We start from the raw sequence: 23,518 nt of genomic DNA on the forward strand, positions 1-23,518 counted from the left end.
CTTCCCCGCTTCCTTCTTAGATCTGAGCCAGCTCTCGAGGCTCTTCAGAGACTTTCTCATAGAAAGAGTAGGGGTCATCCTGACGAAGGAGGAGGACTTCGACAGTTTCGTGCTAGATAATAAAGATCCCGGAGAAGGGGGATCCGACGGGCGTAGCGAGTCTCCAAACACTTGCAACAAAAGAGAAGCAAGTCTCTTATAGTCCGAAACTCCTGCATCTTTGGAGATCTCTTCTTCCGAAACTTCTTCCAAAAGCGATGCAGGCGAAGAGTGCTTTGCCTTTTCAGGAGACCGATCCGGAGAAAGAAGCCTTTTTCTCTCGTGAATCCTAACTGTAGGAGAATCAATGTCCCCTTGTTGGATATCCGAAACCTTGGTTCTATCCTCCTTCCTGCACGAGTCCTGGAGCTTCCCTATACTCGGGCTTCTGCTCTGCTCCTTGCGCCTGCTAGGAGAGGCGCTTGCGTCCTGAATCAGACGCCTGTGAGGCGAAGAGCGCCTGCGAGGAGAAAGGAGAACATCCTGTTCCTGGCGTCAAGGAGAGGCGCTTGCGTCCTGGTGTGCGCGCCTGGGCCAAGAAGGAGAGGTGCTTGCGTCCTGGTGAGGATGCCTGGTCCAAGAAGGAGAGGCATTTGCGTCCTGATGAGGACGCCTGGAAGGCGAAATGCGCCTGCGAGGAGAAAGGAGAACCCTTTGTTCCCGTCGTCCAGTAGCGGAGACATTTGCGTCCTGGTAACTGCGTCTAGCAGGCGAATAGCTCCTTTTCCCTTTGCGTCCATTCGGAGAGGCGCTAGATTCTCTCCTATACCTCCTGGGAGGCGAAGAACACTTGTCAAAATCGTGGTGCCTATTCGGCGATACTCTTGCGTCCTTATTAGGATATCTATAAGATCCTACGGGACTCCTGATTCCTGGGCACTTGCCGGAGGGAGAGGGTTGTTCCTTCGGGAAAAGTCTAGAGGACGAACGAACGCTCCTTCCTTCTTGCGGAGCTCTGAAAAGAGAGGGGCTCTCAACTCTCCCGGAGCTCTTAGCCGAACGAATTCTCTCACGAGAAATCCGCGAATCAGGCTCCTGATACTTGCCATGAGAGGCGCAATCGCCTCTAGAAAAACTCCTGGGAGAACTCTTGCTTGCAGGGAGTTTCCGATTAGCGATCTTAGAAGGAGAGGACACACGAGTCCTGTCATATCCAACTGAAGAAGGTCTCGCTGGGGACGAAAACCTTTCAGGCGAGGAGCGTCTGCTGACGCCAGGGCGCCTACTCTCTGAGGCTCTCCTAACAGAACTCTTGATGGGAAGAGAAACGTCTTTCTTCCTAGAAGAGCCTTCAGAAAGAACTCCTACTAAGGCAGACAACTGCTGCTGGAGTCCTACCAAGACTTCCTTCGTCTTGTGTGCGAAACCTTCCGGAGAAGAGTCAGGAGATCTCGTAGCTCTCTTCTTACGAGCAGGAGAATACTCCGGAAAAGGTTCAGGACTGGAATGCAACGCTTCGCTTGCTGGCGTTTTCCAGGTTCTCTTAAGAGGACGCGACTTAGAGGCAGAACTCCATCCTCTTCTTGGGGACGAAGAGTCTGAGTCCGAAAAGCACTTCCTGAGGATGCTTTTGCAGTAGCTGTCCTTGGCAGCCTGGGAAGTGGCTACAGGATCTGCCGAAGGGACGCCTGACCGTTGGGAATACTCTACATCCCCCTTGCGGCTTTCGACATCCTCCTCCCTTGTCATGGGAGTCTGAAAGAGGTCTAGGCCTAGGGAGCAATGCGGAGTCGGTCAGACGCCCCCTCCACTTCACTGGGGACACTGCACAAATCACTGCACACATCACTGCGCTTACCTGTCTCCTTCATTGCTTGCAGTTGCGATTTCAAGTTGATTATTGAGGCTCTCATTGCAGCCATTTCCGTAGACGCATCTACAGGTTCGCTGCTGGGGGAAGGGGCTGAAACCAAACTATGAGTAGGTGAATTAACAGAAGAGTTAGGAGCTACTTCCTGCTCAATAGAGCAGGATCTACTTGAGCTTCTGATGGAAGCCCTCCTAACTCTATCTTTCTCAAGTTTCCTTACATAAGAAGCCAAGGTCTTCCATTCCACTTCCGTTAAACCCTCACATTCCAGACAGGTGTTAGTTGCAGAACAATCATTCCCCCTACATTTTTTACAGACCGTGTGAGGATCCACCGATGCTTTCGGTAGCCTCACCTTACATTCTTCTTTCGTACACACTAAATACAGGTACCACATCAGACATTTTAAAGAGTATCCAAACCAAAATAAAAAAAACGGTCCACGATAAGCGTATGCCAAAGCCAAAGATCAATGTACATCACCAAAGGTCAAACAGATAATCCTCGGCCAACGAGAAAAGAATTCCAAAGCAGGAGGTACCAACAACGGTGTTGTTGTTACCGGCGACAGAAAAATTCTGGTTAGAAAACGGGAATGGTTCCTATTCCCGCCACCCAGCGGCAGGAGTGGGCTGGTCACCTGACCTACCTGTCGCGTGTGCCGCGAGTTTTGAATTCTGTCGGGACGTCAGAGACTATAGCTAAGTATATATCTGCCGGGGAAGTTGCATGTACAAAACAAATAATTAGAACAACATTTTCTTAACCAATTTTTGTATCACAGATACAAATCTACTACTGCATTTTATTACTGATGCCTTATCATCAGTCTCATCATCAGTCATAAACCTTCATCATCAGTCATAAACCTTCCACCTCTTCATAAAAAATTATTCAAAGCCCCAAATGATTACTTCCAGTGACCTGAAGGATATAATCTTTGATAATGATCACGATGGCTTACTGATTGCACCAACTCTGCACATCATTGGCATTTACTGTATTTTCTTTGACAAAGTATAGCAAGAGAAATCTTTCCAATTCCCTGCCAAGGCTGATCAGAGTACTGTTACCAAATGGGATAGTGGCACACAAAGGACTGATGTCTTTATCACAGTGTTAGTCACTGCTTAGTTACCCTGCCTCACACGATAAAGTTCCCGAACATCTTTCCCATTCCACTTCTACTTTGAACATCAATATACGCTTGAATTTCACCAAGTTCATCTACTCTTCTCTCAGTCTGAGAATTTTTACCATATTCACAATCCTATCAATGCATTCAATTGACTCCTCTTTACTGAAACATGTAAATATAATGATACAGTATACAATTTTCTTCTTTACTGAAACCTTTAAATATACTTTTGTATAATTATAAATATATCCACTGTTCTTATAATTTTTCAAGCTATTCTTTCATAATTATCATTATTATTTTGTTATAAGGGGTCCACAATAATAGCAATTTTAAAAGTTCGTTTATAATTTATGAACACTTTATATAAGCTTTCAAACCGTTCCCTGGGTTCATCTTCAGATTTGGACTGAAGATGAACCAAGGGAAGGGTTCAAAAGCTTTTATAAAGTGTTTATAAATTATACTCTAAATTTAAACATTTTCATTATTGTGAACCCCTTAGAACACTATAAATATTCTTGGGAAAGAGTTTTTCCTAATTATTATTAATTATTATTATTATTATTATTTTTTTTTTTTTTTTTTTTTTTTTTTCCTCTCTCTATCAGTCCTCCAATTCGACTGGGTGGTATTTATAGTGTGGGGGTTCCGGGTTGCATCCTGGCCTCCTTAGGAGTCCATCACTCTTCTTACTATGTGTGCCGTTTCTAGATCACACTCTTCTGCATGAGTTCCTGGAGCTACTTCAGCCTCTAGTTTTCTAGATTCCTTTTCAGGGATCTTGGGATCGTGCCTAGTGCTCCTATGATTAGGGTGGTACGATTTCCACTGGTATATCCCATATCCTTCTTATTTCTATTTTCAGATCTTGATACTTATCCATTTTTTTCCCTCTCTTTTCTTCAACTCTGGTGTCCCATGGTATTGCGACATCAATGAGTGATACTTTCTTCTTGACCTTGTCAATCAACGTCACGTCTGGTCTGTTTGCACGTATCACCCTATCCGTTCTGATACCATAGTCCCAGAGGATCTTTGCCTGATCGTTTTCTATCACTCCTTCAGGTTGGTGCTCGTACCACTTATTACTGCAAGGTAGCTGATGTTTCTTGCACAGGCTCCAGTGGAGGGCTTTTGCTACTGAATCATGCCTCTTTTTGTACTGGTTCTGTGCAAGTGCCGGGCATTCACTTGCTATGTGGTTTATGGTTTCACTTTTCGTATTGCACTTCCTACATATGGGAGAGATGTTATTTCCGTCTATCGTACTTTGAACATATCTGGTTCTTAGGGCCTGATCTTGTGCCGCTGTTATCATTCCTTCAGTTTCCTTCTTTAGCTCTCCCCTCTGTAGCCATTTGCATGTGTCATCGCTGGCTAGTTCTTTAGTCTGTCTCATGTATTGTCCGTGCATTGGTTTGTTGTGCCAGTCCTCTGTTCTTTCTGTCTTTCTCCTGTCTCTGTATATTTCTGGGTCTTCGTCTGCTTTTATTAGTCCTTTCTTTTTGGTCCCTGTGCTTCCCATTGCACTACTTTTAGCCACTCGTCTTCACTGGTTTTCAGATATTGCCCAGTGCTCTGTTTTCGATGTTGACGCAGTCCTCTATACTTAGTAGTCCTCTCCCTCCTTCCTTTCGTGTTATGTATAGTCTGTCCGTATTTGCTCTTGGGTGTAGTGCTTTGTGTATTGTCATATGTTTCCTGGTTTTCTGATCTATGCTGCGGAGTTCTGACCTTCGTCCATTTAAAACTATTCCTGCGCTGTATTTGATTACTGGCACTGCCCATGGGTGTTATCGGCTTTTATCAATTTATTTCCGGCGTTGAGTTTTGACTTGAGTATTGATTAAGTTATTATTATTATTAATTATTAATTATTAATTATAGTTATTATTATTATTGATTATTATTAATTATTATTATTATTATTCACAGTAAGTTAACATTCAAAAGGAACAAGTCTAGAACAAGCATCCAAATAACAGGCTGCTTGTCAGTGATCAAAAGAAAATAAACAATAAACAATATTAAAGAAATACTAATAAATATATTAATAACCAAATAAATCTTATGTCCATATAAAAATAGCAATTCAATCTAGAAAGCTTAGTAATGAATGAAGGCATTTACAGTACCATGACAACTTCTCCTGAACTCATGAACATCAGCACCAACAACACTGCCTGGAAAACTATGCCACAGTCTTTCCATAAAAGAAATTAAACACTTCCAGGCTACACAGACACATAGCATTTCAAAGGAATGTGGATGTTAATATTCATCAAGGTGAGCAGTGACTAGTTTTTTTATGCCAAGAAGTTCAAGGAGAAGGAATGCTGAAAGACAGGCTCATTAACACCTATGTTTAGCCAAAGGTCAGTCTATTACACCACTGATCACACTATTTTGCATTTGTTGTCAATGGTACGGTACTGTATATGCAATAGTATGAGGTTTCAAAGAAGATACATTATATTTCACAATTTTGCTTTGGTTATCTGTTTTTTCCCTATCCCTATTTGCATTTTATATACAGAAAAATCAAGCTCTACTGATGTATTCGATCTTTATAAGAAGTAACATCTTTGTATTTTCTACAGGAAATGTATTCCAAAGTCCCTTCCTGTATTGTAGAAAAATCAAATAAATCTGCTCAGTATGCAACAAATTTATAGCAGGATAAAATGAAATTCAAAAAAATGTCAAGAAACAACAAGAATACAGGATTTACACACTAATAAAAAGAAAAGGAGTAGAATAAACAATACAAAGCAAAAATTTCTAAGCCAGAGATACTTACAGATAACCAGCTAGATAACCTTAAATGTAATGAAGGTTATTAATAAACTTTCTTGGAAAAAAGATAGGGAATTATACTAATAATATGAAGCAAACGAGACAAAATAAGTGCCAATGGAGAAAGCCTATTCCAACTTCCAAACCAAAGTCTGGGGAGCTCCTCCTAGTTGTGCTGACTACCTATTTAGTTTTTCATGCAAATGCATGACAATCTCTTTTAGCTATTCTGCTTTTTCTGTCTACAAGATATAATAGCATATGTGCCTAAACAACTCCAACACAAAGTGAGGGCTTTATGATTGCAGGGATTGTGATGAAACAAATATATATATATATATATATAATATATATTATTATACAATATATATATATATTATAAATATATATATTTACTATTAAATATTAATTAGATATATATATATATATATATCGATATATATATATATATATATATCTATATATATATATATATATATTATATATATATATTATTATTATATATATATCTATTATATATCTATGTATATATATCCTATGTGATATATATTATATATATATACTATATACACCTCATATAAATTATACTATATATCATGTACTATATATATATATATCTATATAATTATATCTATATATATATATATCTATATATATATATATATATATATATATATATATCTATATATATATATATATATATTATATATATATATATATATATATCTATATATAATATTATATATGAGTTAATTATATTATAGTATATATATATATATATTTATATATAATATGCTATATATATATATTATAGATCTATAGTAACTATATATCATATATATATATATCTATATATAATTCTTATATCCTTATTATATATCTATAATTCTATTATGTAATATATTATATAATATCTATATATATCTATATATATATATATATTTATATATATATATAACTATATATAATATATATATATAGATATATATACTATATATATAATATATATATATATATAGCACATAGCAAATAAAAAAGCTTAAGTAAAGAGTAGTGTCTATAGAAATTACCAAAACCATACATCAACCTTTAAAAAGTAAGGCACTAGTACATGAAATAGACTCTGAAGTTAGCAAAAATGCTCTGACTGGAGGTGGATGTTGATGGTATTGCACAGTTAAACGTGAATATGAGAGAAAAATATATAAAAATAAACAACAAAATATTCAAATGTTACAACAAAGAAGAGGGACAAGATGAAATCCAAGTTAGCACTGTTAAAGCACTTAAAAATGCTGAAAGTGGAAGTTTAAGTGTTACTATTGTAAAAACATGGGGAATATACCAAGATTATCAATGATGCGGTTATACAAAAGAAAAGATGTAGCTGGAAAAGAAGGAACAACCAGAGGGGAAATGTGAACCGATACATATTGTATTACCAATTTACAATTCAGATTAACAGTAGTATCACATTCCCCATGGACAGTGATCCACCAGTATGGTTCTTACCCTTCTTTCTGCATCAATTGACAATTTAGCGTATATCCGTGGCCAGAATGGCAGTGCTGATTTGACCGATTCCAGATCTTCACTTCCACATAGGGTTTCAAACTCCTGTAATGCCTGAAAATAAATAATTGAAAGTATTAACAAACTACTTAGTCCACACATCTGATAAAAAAAAAAGCCAAGTTACAAATTCTGTGAATTCAACCTTACAATGCTCCTTTACCTCAGCACTGACATAAAATTTTTTTTAATAAATTTGTATTTTTCATAGCTAACAAACCTGTGATCTTAACTTATGGATAATTCTTCTAGCGCCAGCTGGAAAATCAGTAAAAATAAAACACCAGGTGGAAAATCAGTAAAAATAAAACAAACACTTGGAAAAAAAAAAACCTAACAAGGAATTGGTGGCAACAAGGTAGGCTGATAGGCCTAAGTGGGAACTGTCAACCCCCTTCGTGTATGAGTCAAAGATGACACCTCAGTTTCTTCGAGCCCAAGTAACTTGATTGAAGGGTGGCTAAGGTGGGCGCTATAGGTTAAGAATGCAGGTTTATTAGCCATGAAAAATACAAATTGATTAAAAAATTGTTATTTGCTCATAGGCAGAATAAACCTGGGTCTTCACTTACTGATACTCACTTTTGGAGGGAGGAAAGATAATATGGAACCGACTGGAGATTCAGCACACCTGGTAACTCTTCCTGGCTTATGGAAGCCTATGGAAGGGAACCAAAGACTTTGACATAATATATAAGCGATTATTTATCAGTCAGACTACTGGGCCTTCATACAATGTGTTGCAACAATGTACAAGGTAGTTAAAGAACTATATCTGTAGATAAGAATTCTTTCGTAGCCACCATCAATCCTCTCTTCCCTTGCTAGAAAGAGGAGAGACTTGCTTTTGCAAGTTTTAATATTCATGTAAGAAAAAGCATAACTCAAACAAAACAGCTGCAGTCTCACCTGCATCAAACCCAATCCAGCACATGGTGGGATGACTGCTGGGTAAAGAAGAGAAAGGTAAAGGATAGAGACCATTCAACTTATTCATTCTCACTTTCATACTGACATCTTAAGTAAGATACAAACTGTTCGGCTAGGGGCACTGGATGAGTTACACAACCTGTTGAGCAGCCACTACCAAGCCCAAGGAAAGAGTGTCCAAGGACCCATGGGCAACGTCCCATAGATAGCTGTCTGATGAAGCCAAGTGCCAGCCTTTAAAATCCTTTGAATAGAGAAAAAAGGGACTAGCCCTCTAACATCACATGTTCTTGCCTGCACTGTGTTAGGACTGGGGCATGAAATCAAACCAAAAGTTTGTCTGGTATAGTCATGAAGACATAAGGAGATCGTATTCTTCGACACTTTTCTCCTGTTCCGGCTAATAATAAGGATAAGTCTTCAGCACCACGGTCTGAGACATTTTCAGACTGCAAAGTAGTGGTCTGACAGGGTAAAAAAGCAATTCATCTGGATGGTTGCATTTTTGTATAAACTCATTAATCATAATCTTCATTGTCCTTCTCCCATCCCACACTCTTCCAAATGGAGGTTAGCGCTGAGGAATAAGATGTGTCAGTTTGCAAGACAGCAATGTGTGAGTTGGGCATTAATGTTATGACTTTTTTCATTCGACTGGAATTTGTACACTCAAAGGCTAAATGTGATTGGTTACTTAGTATAGAAAAATGATATTGTTATTTTACAATAAAGTTTTGTACATACTTACCTGGCAGACATATACTTAGCTACGTCTCTGACGTCACTACAGAATTCAAAACTCGCGGCAAACGCGACAGGTAGGTCAGGTGATCTACCTTACCCGCCGCTGGGAAGCGGGTGTAAGAACCAACATACCTTTCTTGCCAGATTTTTTCTCTCTTATACCTGTCTCCTGAGGGGAGGCTGGGCGGGCCATCAATCGTATATGTCTGCCAGGTAAGTATGTACAAAAATGATATTGTTATGATACAATAAAGTTTTATACATACTTACCTGGCAGATATATACAATTAAATGGCCCACCCAGTCTCCCCTCAGGAGACAGCTGGAAGAAAAAATATGAATTAGAAAACGGGTATGGTTCCTATTCCCGCCACCCAGCGGCGGGGGGGTAGATCACCTGAACTACCTGCTGCGTGTGCCGCGAAATTGGAATTTCTGTCGGGGACGACGGAGTAATAGCTATGTATATATCTGCCAGGTAAGTATGTATAAAACTTTATTGTATCATAACAATATCATTTTTATACATTCATCTTACCCGTCAGATATATACATAGCTGATTCACACCATTGGTGGAGGGTAAAAGACAGCTATTACTGAATATACAGGTAAACAACATACGTTGTAGGTAATAAATAAATAAAACCTTGGTTCCTATGTGTTTAGACGAAGGGTCGACTTCCTAGCTATTGCTAGTAGTCTGCTTCGTCTCAAGAGCCTCAGCGAGGATGTGACCTATGGCTAAGAGTTCTTGTAGATCTGTCAATGGGGTCTTATCCACTTACTTGACAGAATCTAGTGGTCATTTGTCAATGGGGTCTTATCCACTTACATGACAATACACCAATGCCTATTGGCATAATTTAAGGAGCACAACACCGATCCCGATCACATGATCCTAACACGAGGGTTTGTGCTTAATTTGAAAAGAGCTATCCCCAAACTCATTTCAAATAAACCCAGAAAATAATACACTTATGTTAAAAAAAAATTAAAAAATAATTCACTAGTTAAGGATCAGTGTCGTCTCCCTATCCCAGCAACGCATCCGTGGACACGTATAACAAAGAGAGAAGGATCTCTCATAGGCCCACTTGATCTCCTTCGTGCAAAGAGGAGTCAACACAGAGTTGCATCTCCCGTTATTACAGCTAATATGTCTCTCACGACATATTGTTATGGAAAGAACAAGAATTGTTAAAAGCCCGCACTTCAAGCGCTTTTAATTCTTAGCTGTTTGAAGGAATCATCGAGTTACTCAAGAAGTGCTTTAGAGATTCCACTGTTTCCAAAGAAAGACCAGGGCTTTCTTTGAAATAGAACTCTTCTGGATGAAGCCCAGAGCCTGGCTTTGCTTGCGCCTGGCTGGCGCTTCGCGCCAGTCTGGCGCCTCGCGCCAGTCTGGCGCCTCGCGCCTGGCTGGCGCCTTGCGCCTGCCTGGCGTCTCGCGCCTGCCTGGCGTCTCGCGCCTGGCTGTCGCCTCGCGCCTGGCTGGCGCTTCGCTTGCCTGGCGCCTCGCGTCTGGCTGGCTCCTCGCGCCTGGCTGACTTCTCCCCACTTGCTGGAGATTCGAGCTTGTTAAGAGTCTCGATGAAAACTGGCAATGTCCACCTCGGACACTTTATTTGCCTGATTTATTCGCCTCTAGCGCATCTGCGCCAGATTGGAGGCCTACTCCTTCTCCTCATCAGACAATGACAGTGTTTATTTGGACTGTCTTGCTCTGGCGTCTTTACGCCTGTTTGGCATTTGGCGCCTGATTGGCGCTACATTGTCCGAAAGTCTGAACATCCACAATCGTTTATCAGAGAATGGAAAGGGTGGAAGAAATTCTTTCACTTTGAGCTTATGGCCTCCGTAACAAGGGGATGGTAATTTTAGTCAGCTACATCCAGTAGACGATAGGAAATCTAATAGTCGAGAGACCAGTCTTCCTCCGAGGAGGATCATACTTGATACTTCCGTGCTTAACGAGCACTCTTCCTACATGTTGAAGAGTTCTCTTGTTGCAAAATCTTCCCTATCCTTGCACGAAGGCAGGGAAAGAGCCTGGAAGTCTAAGGAGATTCTGAGCTGAAATTGGGAGGATTCCTGATTTCTAGCTCTTTAAATATCTCTTCGAACCTTCTGGGAAGTGGTTTTTTAAGCCCTCATCGTATTCCAAAGACTCTGTCAGCAAACGTTTAAACCTTATCTCCTTTTGTAGATGAGAATGTAAATACATTGCCTGGACAACGAATCCTTTATCTGAAAGCGTTGATCCAGGAATAAAAGGTTTAGTTCTTTTGCCAAACATACCATGCTGGCAGGGAAACCCATTGCCTAGTCTTTCTAGAATTTGATTCCAGATTCCAAGCCCAAAATTTCACTCGTCATTTTTGGTCCTTTAGTACCAAGAGAAAACATTGATGAGGAGCAGTTCCATCTTGTCAGAACACGAATCTGAGGCCCAAATAGGATCCCATTGTAATTATAAGATCTCCTAGTCTTGTCGTATAGAGGTATTGTATAAGATCCCCCCGAAGATCTTAATGCTCTGCTATCTCCAATTCCCTTTATAGAGACAGAGTATATAGCCTTTACTGCGTTCTTTGATAGCAGAAATATACAAAGGTGATTCTTCCCTCTGAAAGGGAAGAAAAAAACCGCTATGTGGTTCACAGAGGTATCGGAAGAGGACAGTTTCCTCATTCCCTCTAGCACGATCTGCAGTAATCATATATCTTATTCATGACTACTGTCATTTACCTTGAAACATCCTCTCATTCATGTCCACTTCTGGTCAGTCTGCACGCAGACAGACTCAGAGTGGAGAGGTTGTTAAGGTCCATTTAAAAATAGATGCTGAAAGAATATTCAGACTGTCTTGGAAAAGACTTCAAAAACTTGCTGTGAGAAGAATCCAACCTCTCTAAGTCTAAAATGAGGCATAACGTATTATCCTCTCTTTCTTTGACGCCCTTTGTCTTACATTCTGTAAAGAGTTTATATTTTAGGGGAAAAAAGACTAAATTTTATTCCCCTTTCTATAAAAAAATAAGATGGCGTAAGTATTGCTACCTCTCTCTATATTCTTTCTTCCCGTCCTTGTGCCTGGGCAACGAGAGAACGGAAAATTCTATCATCGTTATTCAGCAAAACAACAAATTATTATTATCCTATTCTCCTAATAAATGATCAAGGATCGAGGAGAATCATTCAAGATTCCTATCCTAGGACATCAGGCCGTAATGTACAGTTCAAATACTTGAAAAAGCCTCACCCAATACTGAGAGCTCTTACAAGTCTTTTCCAGTACCAAAACATTACAAGGTCTCCCTTGTTATATGTTTACATAGGAGTAGGATAATATAACATCCTGTTAATAACAATGAAAGAGGAGAAAGAGGAGCTGCATGGTTCAAGGGACTAGCCGAAACGTGCAATAAAAAAGGGGTTGCCAAGGTCTTTCTAAAACCTGCACCCAGATTAACTTATGAGTCCGATATATTTTCTATCACTTGTCTCATAAGGTTGAGGAAAGCGAGAGACTTCTAAAGATATCGGTTCTCTTCACCATGTAAAGGTCTATAAAGCAGAACCCACTTATCCTGACACGTACTACGTTTGCCTGTGCGATATCTAGAATAATTGTCAGTAGAGGGTTGATCTGGCAAGCAAGTTTCTCCCAAAACAACTTTTCTTGCCAGGAAAGAAGTCGCTCACGCGACCACTATATCACCTGACATGAGAAGTCTGTTCTTGTTAGGACTTCCGCAATTTCAGTTAATCCTGACAAGGGCCACGGCCGCCTGTGCGATAACTTGTGTCCCTGTCAGGAAAAACGATCTTGTGTCAGTTCTCAAAGAGGAAACTCTTGGAAAGTCTGTCTCCAAATACTGAGAAATTGGAGATCCTGATGTCTTGCGCCTGGTTGGCGCCTCGCTCCTGGGAGGCGTCACGCTTCTGGCTGGCGTCTCGAGCCTCGCAGCGTCCTCGAGCTTGCCTGGTGCCTCGCTCCTGGGAGGCGTCACGCTTCTGGCTGGCGTCTCGCGCCTTGCAGTGTCCTCGCGCTTGCCTGGTGCCTCGCTCCTGGGAGGTTTCACGCTTCTGGCTGGCATCTCGCGCCTTGCAGCGTCCTCGAGCTTGCCTGGTGCCTCGCTCCTGGGTGGGGGAGGCGTCACGCTTCTGGCTGGCGTCTCGCGCCTCGCAGCGTCCTCGCGCTTGCCTGGCGCCTCGCTCCTGGGAGGCGTCACGCCTTTTGGCTGCGTCTCGCGACTCGCAGCGTCCTCGCCGCTTGCTTGGCGCCTCGCTCCTGGGAGGCGTCACGCTTCTGGCCCATTACTTGCAACCGTGGTCAGGAAATCTCGATATCAAAATAAGAAGAGGTGCTGTAAGAATCCTATAATTTTACAGTACTTCCATAGTTGGATTTTTCTTCTCAATTTTCCTCTAATTCGAGTATATCGGAAGGGGAATTATTCTTTCCTCGGTTAATTCTTCCGTATCCCCCCCCCCTTTTTTCCTCCTGAACGAGAAATATTTTGGCTAGCGCCTCCTACTAATTATCTTTATGTTATGTGCCAGAACATCTGTGTCTTTATGGTACCCGACATCCTTTCATATGTTAATTCCGTTCTTCTTATGAAAAACTATTATATAGTAGTATAATCCATTCAGGGAAACCATTCCCCACTAAAAGAATGTTTCCCATTCGACTCATACACTTCTGCGCAATATCCGATTCTAAATACGGTTGTGTCGTTTCTCGAAAGACTTAACCATAGCGTAGTCTTGAAGTGAATCTCTAATACATCTCTCTTCTCACTAAGTATGTACTCTAATAAGACATGCTTTCGTAAGTATGAGTGCATTAAATAATATAATGTTCTGCTGCATTAGAATCCTTTAATCATGTTATCTACGGTAAACAGCATTGAAAGGTTGTAATATCTTTCTTATTGAAAGCTTCCTAACAAAAGGCAGACAATATTTATTTATGACAGCTTCAGTATTCCCTCAATCCGAGGCTTAAGACTCCACGATTGTAGGGAAGAGATACGGTTAGTTATCCCATTCCGCAGGAGAGAGAGCTGTAACCGACCGCTCACGACTGAGAACAACATGGTACTGCCGCTGGTCTCTCTCTCAATCAAAGCGAAAGCAGTCTTCGAAAGCCGACTGGCCTTCCCTTTCCAGAGTTGCCAGTTACTCCATTTAATAAAGGAATCTATAAAATTTTTATCGAGCTTCAGGAAGTTTTATATAAGCATAATTAAGCGAACGAGACTTCGACAAGTCTAGAAACTAAATAGGTGTCGTCTAAACAATCCTTTTTAACAATTTCTTCCTAGGAAAGTCCTAGAAGGGTACTGGTAATTCATGGAAACCTCTTCTAACACGAATAAAAAAGTTTCAATCCTACTCTCAATTCACCAATAAAGATTTGCTTCTCCGATCACTTCTCGAAGACACGAAAGCATCATATAACTTATACTCTAGCGTAATAGAATACTCTATAATACTGTTACATTAAGGTTAAACCGTATTAAATTAGGGAAATTTTGTAAGGATTTCACTTGACCATTATAGCATAAATTTCGGTATGTGAGTATGCCTTGCCATACTGTAGCCTAAGGCGATTTGTCTAAGCCATGGTAGGCAGCTAGAAGCTTAAAGTCATTATATATGCTTTATCACTCACGATATCATATAATTCATTTGATTGACAAATAATCTAAATCGTTCTAATCAGAATAGATCTATATCTAAAAATGTACCGATGGGGAATCTTATGTTGAAATAACAATTTCATACCCCCATGGGATAGCGTTCTCGTCTAGTTGCGAAAAAAAAATGTTCGAACAATGACTATCACAAATGTTATCGAATGATCTCAAATATTAGAAGGCGCTAAATCGTCGCCTGATTCGAAAGGTGGATCGATTAAAGTCATTCTCATTTTGAATAATTCTACCAGAAGGCATTATACGAGGATCTTCGTCAAATTCATTCATTCGAAGTTCTCCTATCCATCATGGAACAGTAGGCATAAAAAGGGAGAAACACTGTTTTAGGGATGCCTTTCCAATGGCTATCCCTGGCAGTCTGGGACGCTCTACAGAACCTGCCGAGGGGACGCCTGACCGGTGGGGATTCTCTGACCTCCTTACGGTTTTTTCGACATTCCTTCTCCTCTGGGCTTGTGATGCTTGGAAGAGGTCTAGACCTGAGAGCGAGACAGAGCCGATCAGACGCACCCTCCATTGTAATGGGGGAACACTATATTCACTTCTTACGTTCTAAGAGTTCGTATTTGAACTATATCCAAAGTCTACAATTTGCAAATATGATATTGTAGATTCTGCGGAGTAAGAAGGTGATGAGAATGCAACAACTACTAGTACTGTTACTACTATAATTGCTCGTTAACACAAGAGCTAATAAAGCTTCTAAAGGATAGTTACTTTTCTGACTTCCCAAACTAGGAAGAAAGATATACATTTCTCAATCAAATCTAACACTTATTTGTATTAATGAATAAATATAAGTAATTCCCTTTCATGAAAGTATATTTCGTGAAAGTGCATGAGTGTCTACCGAAAACTTCGGTAGTTACACGTCACTAATCTTCGAAATTTTCGAAGTTAATATTATAAAAAAAGTTAACAAAGCGTATGCCGAACCAAAGATCCATTACTTCCCTGTAAAAGTTTAGCCCAGACGATCAATGGCGATGAAACACGAAAATCCATCAGGAGGAACTGCAAACGTTGTTTACATTCGAAGCGACAGAAAAATATGAATTAGAAACGGGTATGGTTCCTATTCCCGCCACCCAGCGGCGGGGGGGTAGATCACCTGAACTACCTGCTGCGTGTGCCGCGAAATTCGAATTTCTGTCGGGGACGACGGAGTAATAGCTATGTATATATCTGACGGGTAAGTTGAATGTATAAAACTTTATTGTAAAATAACAATATCATTTTTGTACATGAACTTTCCTGTCAGACATATACTTAGCTGATTGACACCCTTGGTGGAGGGTACAAGACAGAAAATAACAAAGAAAAGGTAAACAACACCTGTTGTAGGATAAAAATAACCTTGGTTCTTACCTGTTTAGGCTGAAGACTTCATAGATACTGTCTAGTCTGCATAGCCATAAAGAGCTACAGCGAGGGCGTGACCTACAGCTGAAAAGACTCTTTGGGTCTACTAACGGGACTTGATATCCGCTTACTTAGTAGAATCCAAGTCGGATCATGTCAATGGGGGTTCGCCCTCTTCTATGACAGAACCTGTCCACTACCAACGCAGGGAGCTTCAAACAAATCCGATCACCTAACCAAAACTAAAGTTATAGTATTACGAAACGAAAAAAGATGCCTACCTGCATCATTTTTCATACAACCATATGAACTCAATTAGCAAAAACAAGGTTGGTTGGTTGGTTTTATAAATTTTAGGTGTAACACCAAGCACTGGGGCAGCAAAGGCCATTCAGCACTTACTGTATAACTATGATACTATAAGACGTGTTATATCATATAAAGCAGGTTTATTTCTTTGAGGTAATTTACTATGTTTTGAAGCGGGGCATTTTCTCCCATAGTTCTTCAAGTGGTATGTTATATATGTTGTTGGATCTTCGTTTTCTTTCGAATTTATTAACACTTCAATTAAGCAAGATGACGGACTGTGACCAGAGTACAACAATGGTCACAGTAAGGGGCCTGTCTTTCTCGCCTTGCAACATCAAGTATTTGTGTGTTAAGTATGTGTGTCTATTCTTAATCTTGTTAATAATGACATCTTCCCTTCTTTGACATTGTTGTCTATTCCAAGGTTTTACAGATGGTTTAATATGCTTTAATTTATGATTCAATTCTAGCCATTCTTTTTCCCATTTTGATTGACAGTATTCATTTATTGTTGTTTTAATGTCATTGTAAGATATTTGTATTTTTTTGATAAGACTCCTTTTTTACTGCCTTTTTGGCTTCTTTTATCCACCTTCATTACCCCTTTATGCCCCACATGGGAAGGGACCCAACATAGTTTTATATTTATAGATTTCCGTTTTATTATTATATCTATCCACTCCCTTATTTCTTCAATTACGGGATGAGAAACTGTGTATTGTCTTAGCGCTTCTAAAGCACTGTAAGAATCCGTGTATATTACAAAGGTATCGTTTGCCTTCCCCACATAAAAGGTGTGTTTTATAGCCTCTAATATAGCATTTATCTCTGCAGTGAATATCGAGCATATTTTGGGAATTTTTTCCCTTATTTTTATATTTTTTGTTACTACACGCATAGCCTACACCCTCCTTCGACTTGGAACCATCTGTATAAATACTAATGTCCCGTTTATGTTTTTCCTGGTGTGACAGAAATTCACTCTTTAATTGTGCATCAGTTACCTTTTTATTAAATGTTTTTTCACAGATTTCTATTTTAGCATGTCTCCACGGAGGTATTTTCGGAGTGGTTATTTTTGATATGCTACTTGTTCCTAATTTTTAGATGTTCTATATCAGGTTTTAATCTATTTTCCAATGGTTTAGAGGCTCTTGGTTTATTGTCATAATTATTTGTTATGTTCTTCATATATTTGGTGTTTGGATTATCATTAAGGTTATTTATTTTAGCTATATATTTTAATCCAATTTCTTCTCTTCGTACTTTCAGGGGATCTATTCCTGCTTCTACATACAGACTTTCCACGGGGGAAGTTCTGTAGGCTCCAGTGCATAGTCTAATACCCATGTTATGTATGACATCCAGTTTTGTTTAATAGGGTTTTTAGAAGCAACTACCGTATACTGACACGCATAATCTAGTTTACTTAGATATGCCTTATATACTTTTATCAGAGAGGTTCTATCAGCACCCCACTCATTATGCGCAATTACTTTTATTATATTTAAGGATTTTCTTACTTTTTTATCGCCAGTTGTTCTATATGTTCTTTATATGTAAGTTTTTTATCAAGTATTACACCAAGGAATTTTTTTTCTCATCATCATATTCAATTATATCATTTTTTTATGAAAATAAGTAGGAATTAATTCCTGTTTTCTTGATCTTGTAAATCTGACCGCTTTAGTTTTTTGCGGTGAAAATTAAAACCCTTGTTATCGGCCCATTTTTTATCCTATTTATGGCTGCTTGCAATCTGTTGGTTATGTCCAGCGCTTTTTCACCACTACTATATATGACGAAGTCATCTACAAAAAGGGATCCTTGGACTCCTGGTGGGATCATTTCAATTATCTCATTTATTGCTATAGCAAAACAATTGCCACGCTTAGTACACTGCCTTGGGGAATTCCTTCCTCCTGGATAAATGATTCAGAGATTTCTGCCCCACTTTGACTTTTATATATCTTTCAGATAGGAATTCCCTAATATATTCATATAAATTGCCTCCTATTCCCATTCTATCAATTTTTTTAAAATCCCTCCCCTCCAGGTGGTTATCATATGCCTTCTCTAAATCAAAAAATACTCCTATTGTTTGTTTTTTACCAACCATTGCATTTTGTATCTCCCTTGTAATCATTAAGAGGGGATCTATGGTACTTTTATTTTTCCTGAATCCAACTGTCTGTTTGATAATAGCTGTTTTATTTTCTAATACCCATATTATCTGTTATTCACCATTTTTTCAAAATATCTTACTTAGACAACTAGTAAGGGCTATTGGCCTATAGCTGCTTGGTGACTCTGGGTCTTTTCCTGGTTTTAATCCTGGTATGATTAAAGATTCTTTCCAGGTTTTAGGTATGCTGTGAGAGTGCCATAATTCATTTAAAATTTCTAATAAGAAGGTTTTGCTTTCATCTGGTAGATTTTTATCATTTCATATCTAATGTTGTCTTCCCCTGGAGCTGTTGGACTTGCAAGTTTCAGGACATTTTCCAGTTCTTCCATGGTGAAAGGAAGATTATAATTTCCTGATTATTAGATTTTATTGGTATTGGGACATAATTTTTTATTTTTAATTGGAATTTTTTTGTATAGTTCGAGATACTAGATGTTTTGGCGAAGCATTTACCCAATTCATTTGCTACTAGTTTGGGGTTTGAAATATAGTTGTTTTCTACTTTTAATGTAGGTAATGGTTCTGGCCGATATCTACCCTGCAGTTTATTTATTTTCTTCCAGATTTCTTTGTCTTGAGTTTTAGAATTTTATTATTAATATATTTTTTCCATGAATTTCTTTTGGCTATCTTGAATATTCTTTTGCTGCTTTGCATTTAGCTCTCAAATATGCAATTCTATTGGCTTCACATTTATGTCTCAGATATCTTCTAAAGCATGTCCTCGTTATCTTCCTTGCTGCTTTACATTCCTCATTCCACCAGGGTACCAGTGGTCTAGTCGGATTGCCTGAGGTAACTGGAATAGTTTCATTTGCTTTATCATCTATTGTTTTAATAGATGTTCATAAGCATCTATGTGGTTTTGTAAAGTCAGATATTTTTTTGTTAATCACCGTTTTCTCTTTATATAAATTCCAATTTGCCCTCCTCCATTTTCCTCTTCGGTATATATGCTATATTATTATTATTTTTTAGCTCAATTTGTATTGGCCAGTGGTCACTCCCAAATAAATTATTATTTACTTTCCAACTGAAATCTGTGGCAATTTCTGGGGAACATAAAGTGATGTCTATTGCAGATGAGGTATTATGATAAACATCAAATCTTGTTGGAGAACCATCATTTTAAAATAATCAAATTTTGTTATCTATAATATCTAGGACCGTGTTTCCTCTCCTGTCAGATGATGTACTTCCCACATGGAGTTTGGCGTTGAAGTCACCTACTAATAGGTAAGGTCTTGGTAATTGTTCTATTAGATTTTCTAAATCTTCCACTTGTAATGGTCTATTATTTCCAAGATGATCTATTAAGCGACTTTCTAAAGATGGTTCCATGTATATTGAGCATATTGTTATTTTTTTTTCCAGGAATACTTCAACTGCACATGCCTGTATTACTGAGTTAATCCTAACAGGTTGGCATTTGATTGAAGAATGCGTTATGATTGCAGTTCCTCCTTGGCTGTTGTCATTTAAAATTGGTGTTGATTTCCACCACCATTATAATTTATGCCAGCATTGAGAAACATTGTTACCTATTTTAGTTTCCTGTAAGCAAATGATATTTGCATTACATTCTCTAATTAATGATTTTAAGTTTTCATTATTTGATACGGTATCCTCTTAATATTCCATTGTAAAATAGACATTTTAAAAAGGTTTTGGGTTTTTGTTTTAATATCTTTATTTGTTTTCCTGAACTTTGAATTTTATTGAAGTTGTAAATTTTGCTGTACTTTGTTCTTCTTTTGTGGGTGATGTATTCTGCTATTGTTTTCTTTATTGGCTGAAGAGTCTTCAGGATGTTTTCCTTTTTATTAGGGGTTGATATTTAAATGGGCTTTTGATCTTGGGTTCTATTTCAATACTTTCTTCAATTTTAATTTCTGGATGTTTTAACTTTTTCTTTTAATTGGGTTTGGTTTCTCTTTTTTCATTTTTAGTTTGCAAGCAATTTTCGTTGACTTTGTCTTCTCGGTATTCATTTTTTTCCATATAGATTTTGGGTCTTACTGATTGTTTAATTTGTTTCTTGGATTTGGGTGGGGTTGTTTCAAGTAGTCTTTTTTTTGTCTTTTGACTTAGCTCTTGTATTTTGCTTGTCCTCCACATTCATCATGTCTTCTTGCATTTCTGGTGTTGGTAATATATTATATAAATTTGTGTTTGCTTATATGTTCTGTAGCTTCCGAGCTTGAATTTTGGGCCTTTATATTATGAGTATTTTTCAGTTTGATTTATACTGTGCAATATTGTAGGAATTTGGTTTTGCGCTTCTTTATTTACTACCTCTTTATATGTGTTCCGCTGGGTCTTGTAAACCTCTTACTTTTGAGTTCTATCTTCGCTTCTCTTATGGACATTCCACTCCTTTCTTGTAAGATTTTTAGTTCAGTATTGTATAGGGTAATATGCGCATTCCTTCGATCTTGAGTGGTGATTCTGACCACCAATTTATGCAAATTGGTTTTCACAGTCCCATTTTGTTTGTGTGGTTGTATGATCCACAACATGCACATCTTGGAGCTTCTCTACAATTTTTTTTTATTTGAATGGCCAAATTTATTACATGATTTGCACTGTAGTGGTTTAGGGATATATGGTCTTATCTCTCTCGTCTGCCCTAATACTTTAATAGTTAAAGGGAGTTCATTTCCTTCAAATTTCAATTTAGCTATTTGTATATTGATTTTTGAATTTTTCCTACTTGGGATATCATAGATGTCACAATCTTCAATGTTTTTATATCTTTTCTTGAGCGAGTCCATTAACTATTTTTATCTATTAGTTCGTCATCATTATTTGGCAGGATTATTGTACCACAAATACTATTAAGTTTATTATGCTTGGTGACTTTTATTTTTGTGTTATCTATGTTCGTAATTTGTAAGTAGTTTTCCTGATTGGGCTTTAGTAGTGGTTTCCACTATCCATGTATTTGTTTGCGTTTGAACGAAATTTCATGTTTTCTGTTGGGTATCTGGTCAGTAAATAATTTTCCAATTTTAAATTTGAAATCTTGTTTTCACTTTCTATTGTCAAAAATCTTTGTCCAACTGTCTTTTCCAAAAAGTGATTCAAATAAAGCTAGCGAAGGGCTAGGCTGGAATTTTCTTTTGATAAATCTTTTTGGCCTAGTAAAAGGCTCCATGGTTGCTATATTTTGGATTGAAGTGTCCAAAAGGGTGTCCTTGTTCGTTTCCAGGGTCAGATGGTTATCTAGTGTCATGGGTCACATGTTCCGGGGGACTGAGTTCCATAGTCAATTTCCATTTTTCCTTTTTCCTTTTTTTTTTTTTTTTTTTTTTTTTTTTTTTTTTTTTGAAATTACAGAGAAACCAACTGCAAGCCATGGTAATAACTGGGTCTCCTCTCAAAGACTTCCCCCTCACCAAAGACACACAGCAGAGACCAACTCCCATATGTCCACTCCCTACCCTACCCCGAAGGGATGGCTCTAACATAACATAATTGGCTCAAGTGTAAGCAAAACCTGCTTGATAGGACCGAGGGCATAGCTAGTATGCAATCATCCCCACGCATGTTATTTTAGAGGGCAATCCGGATAAATTGCCGAGAGTCCTACCGTGGAGACTATACCTCCCCGGATTCCATAGGCAAGTCCCCACATGTAGTCCCGCCCCAATAAATATTGATGTAGAGTCACATCAATATCCTCAGGGTCCAAACATAATCGAGCGGCGGACCAAACCGCTATAGTCCCTGCCATTTGGATCAAGGTAAAGCCTAAGTTCAGAGACCCAGCTCCTACATAACCTGCACGAGGGTTTTAGTGAAGAGAAGGAGGACAGCTAGGGGGAGCAACTGATCAAAAGAAAGTAAGAGATTGGAAGATGTTCAAGTAAGAGAAAAATTGAGACATTTAGATTCAAACTAGGAGATAATTCTCCCAGTTCGAAAGCCCTCTTGCCCGCTACGCAGTTTCAACCATAGGTTGGAAATGCGTAACTCCGTCAAGGCAGTCTCAAATCAAGAGGGAGCAAAAACAAGGGAAAAAACTACTAAGGATATGTTCCAGCTCCCTGCCCCAGCACCGAATCCGCCGATACGTACGGGCCTAATGCGAAGCACTCGTCATACGTCAATACCTGACGTCTTTTACAGGTAGTAAAGGTTGGCGAATACTGAAATTTACATCTCCCAGCTGTAGTTTTTCATCAGTATTCTGAAGAGACATATTCTTATTAAAGGCCAAGGAAGTGGCAATGGCTTCTCACCTTCATGCTCCCCTTGACTTTTTAGGGAGCTTGAAAATGTTGCCTTCATTATCAAAGATCTAATGTGCTTTCTTTCCACAAGACTTCTAATGAAGAAAGACACGCGCATTTTTCGACAATGGTTCTGCTGGGTCCTTTACAAGAGCACCAATAGTCTGTCCTCAATTGCCCTTAATAAGGGTTTTCTTCTTCTGAAGGTAGTTATTTTAAAACTCCATAAACAGGGCAAAGAGTTCTTTCAGGTTTCCCCTTTCCCCTTACTAGGGCAGATAATCCACGAACCTCAAAGACCTCCTTTGGCCAAGGATTTGAGGGGTTCTCATTCTTTTGCTAAAAACGAAGGAAGGAAAGGTAACAAACCACGGAACTCCTCTCGGAAAACCATACCCACTTCTTCTAGGCATGAATCTCCTAACCCTTTTAAGACTTTGCGGATGCCTAAATCCATGAGAAAGAAGAGCTTTCCCCATCGTAAGAAATTCTTTGAAAGGAGGCTAAATGTGGTGGCTCAAACCTAGAGGAACCTCAGGAAAGAAAACGAAGAACCATGTACCAGATTCCAACTTGGAACTTCGTTCGAAGATTTTCTTGGAAGTTTCAAAAGATATTAATAGTGATCTTTTTTAATTTCGGGGTGGGAAGTGCCCAAG

The 23,518-nt window shown here is 38.8% G+C and overlaps 1 protein-coding gene across 1 annotated transcript in view; it reads right to left on the reverse strand.

The window, feature by feature from the left end:
- The window catches only part of LOC135207406 (E3 ubiquitin-protein ligase listerin-like), a 57,548-nt gene that overhangs the window by 13,965 nt on the left and 20,065 nt on the right, over positions 1–23,518 (reverse strand). Inside the window, exon 3 of the mRNA XM_064239134.1 lies at positions 7,299–7,412. Coding sequence (XP_064095204.1) covers positions 7,299–7,412 — 114 coding nt within the window. The remainder of the gene's footprint in view (positions 1–7,298; positions 7,413–23,518) is intronic.

This window comes from Macrobrachium nipponense, chromosome 32, assembly GCF_015104395.2.
Source record: "Macrobrachium nipponense isolate FS-2020 chromosome 32, ASM1510439v2, whole genome shotgun sequence".
NCBI classification, from domain to species: Eukaryota; Metazoa; Arthropoda; class Malacostraca; order Decapoda; family Palaemonidae; genus Macrobrachium; species Macrobrachium nipponense.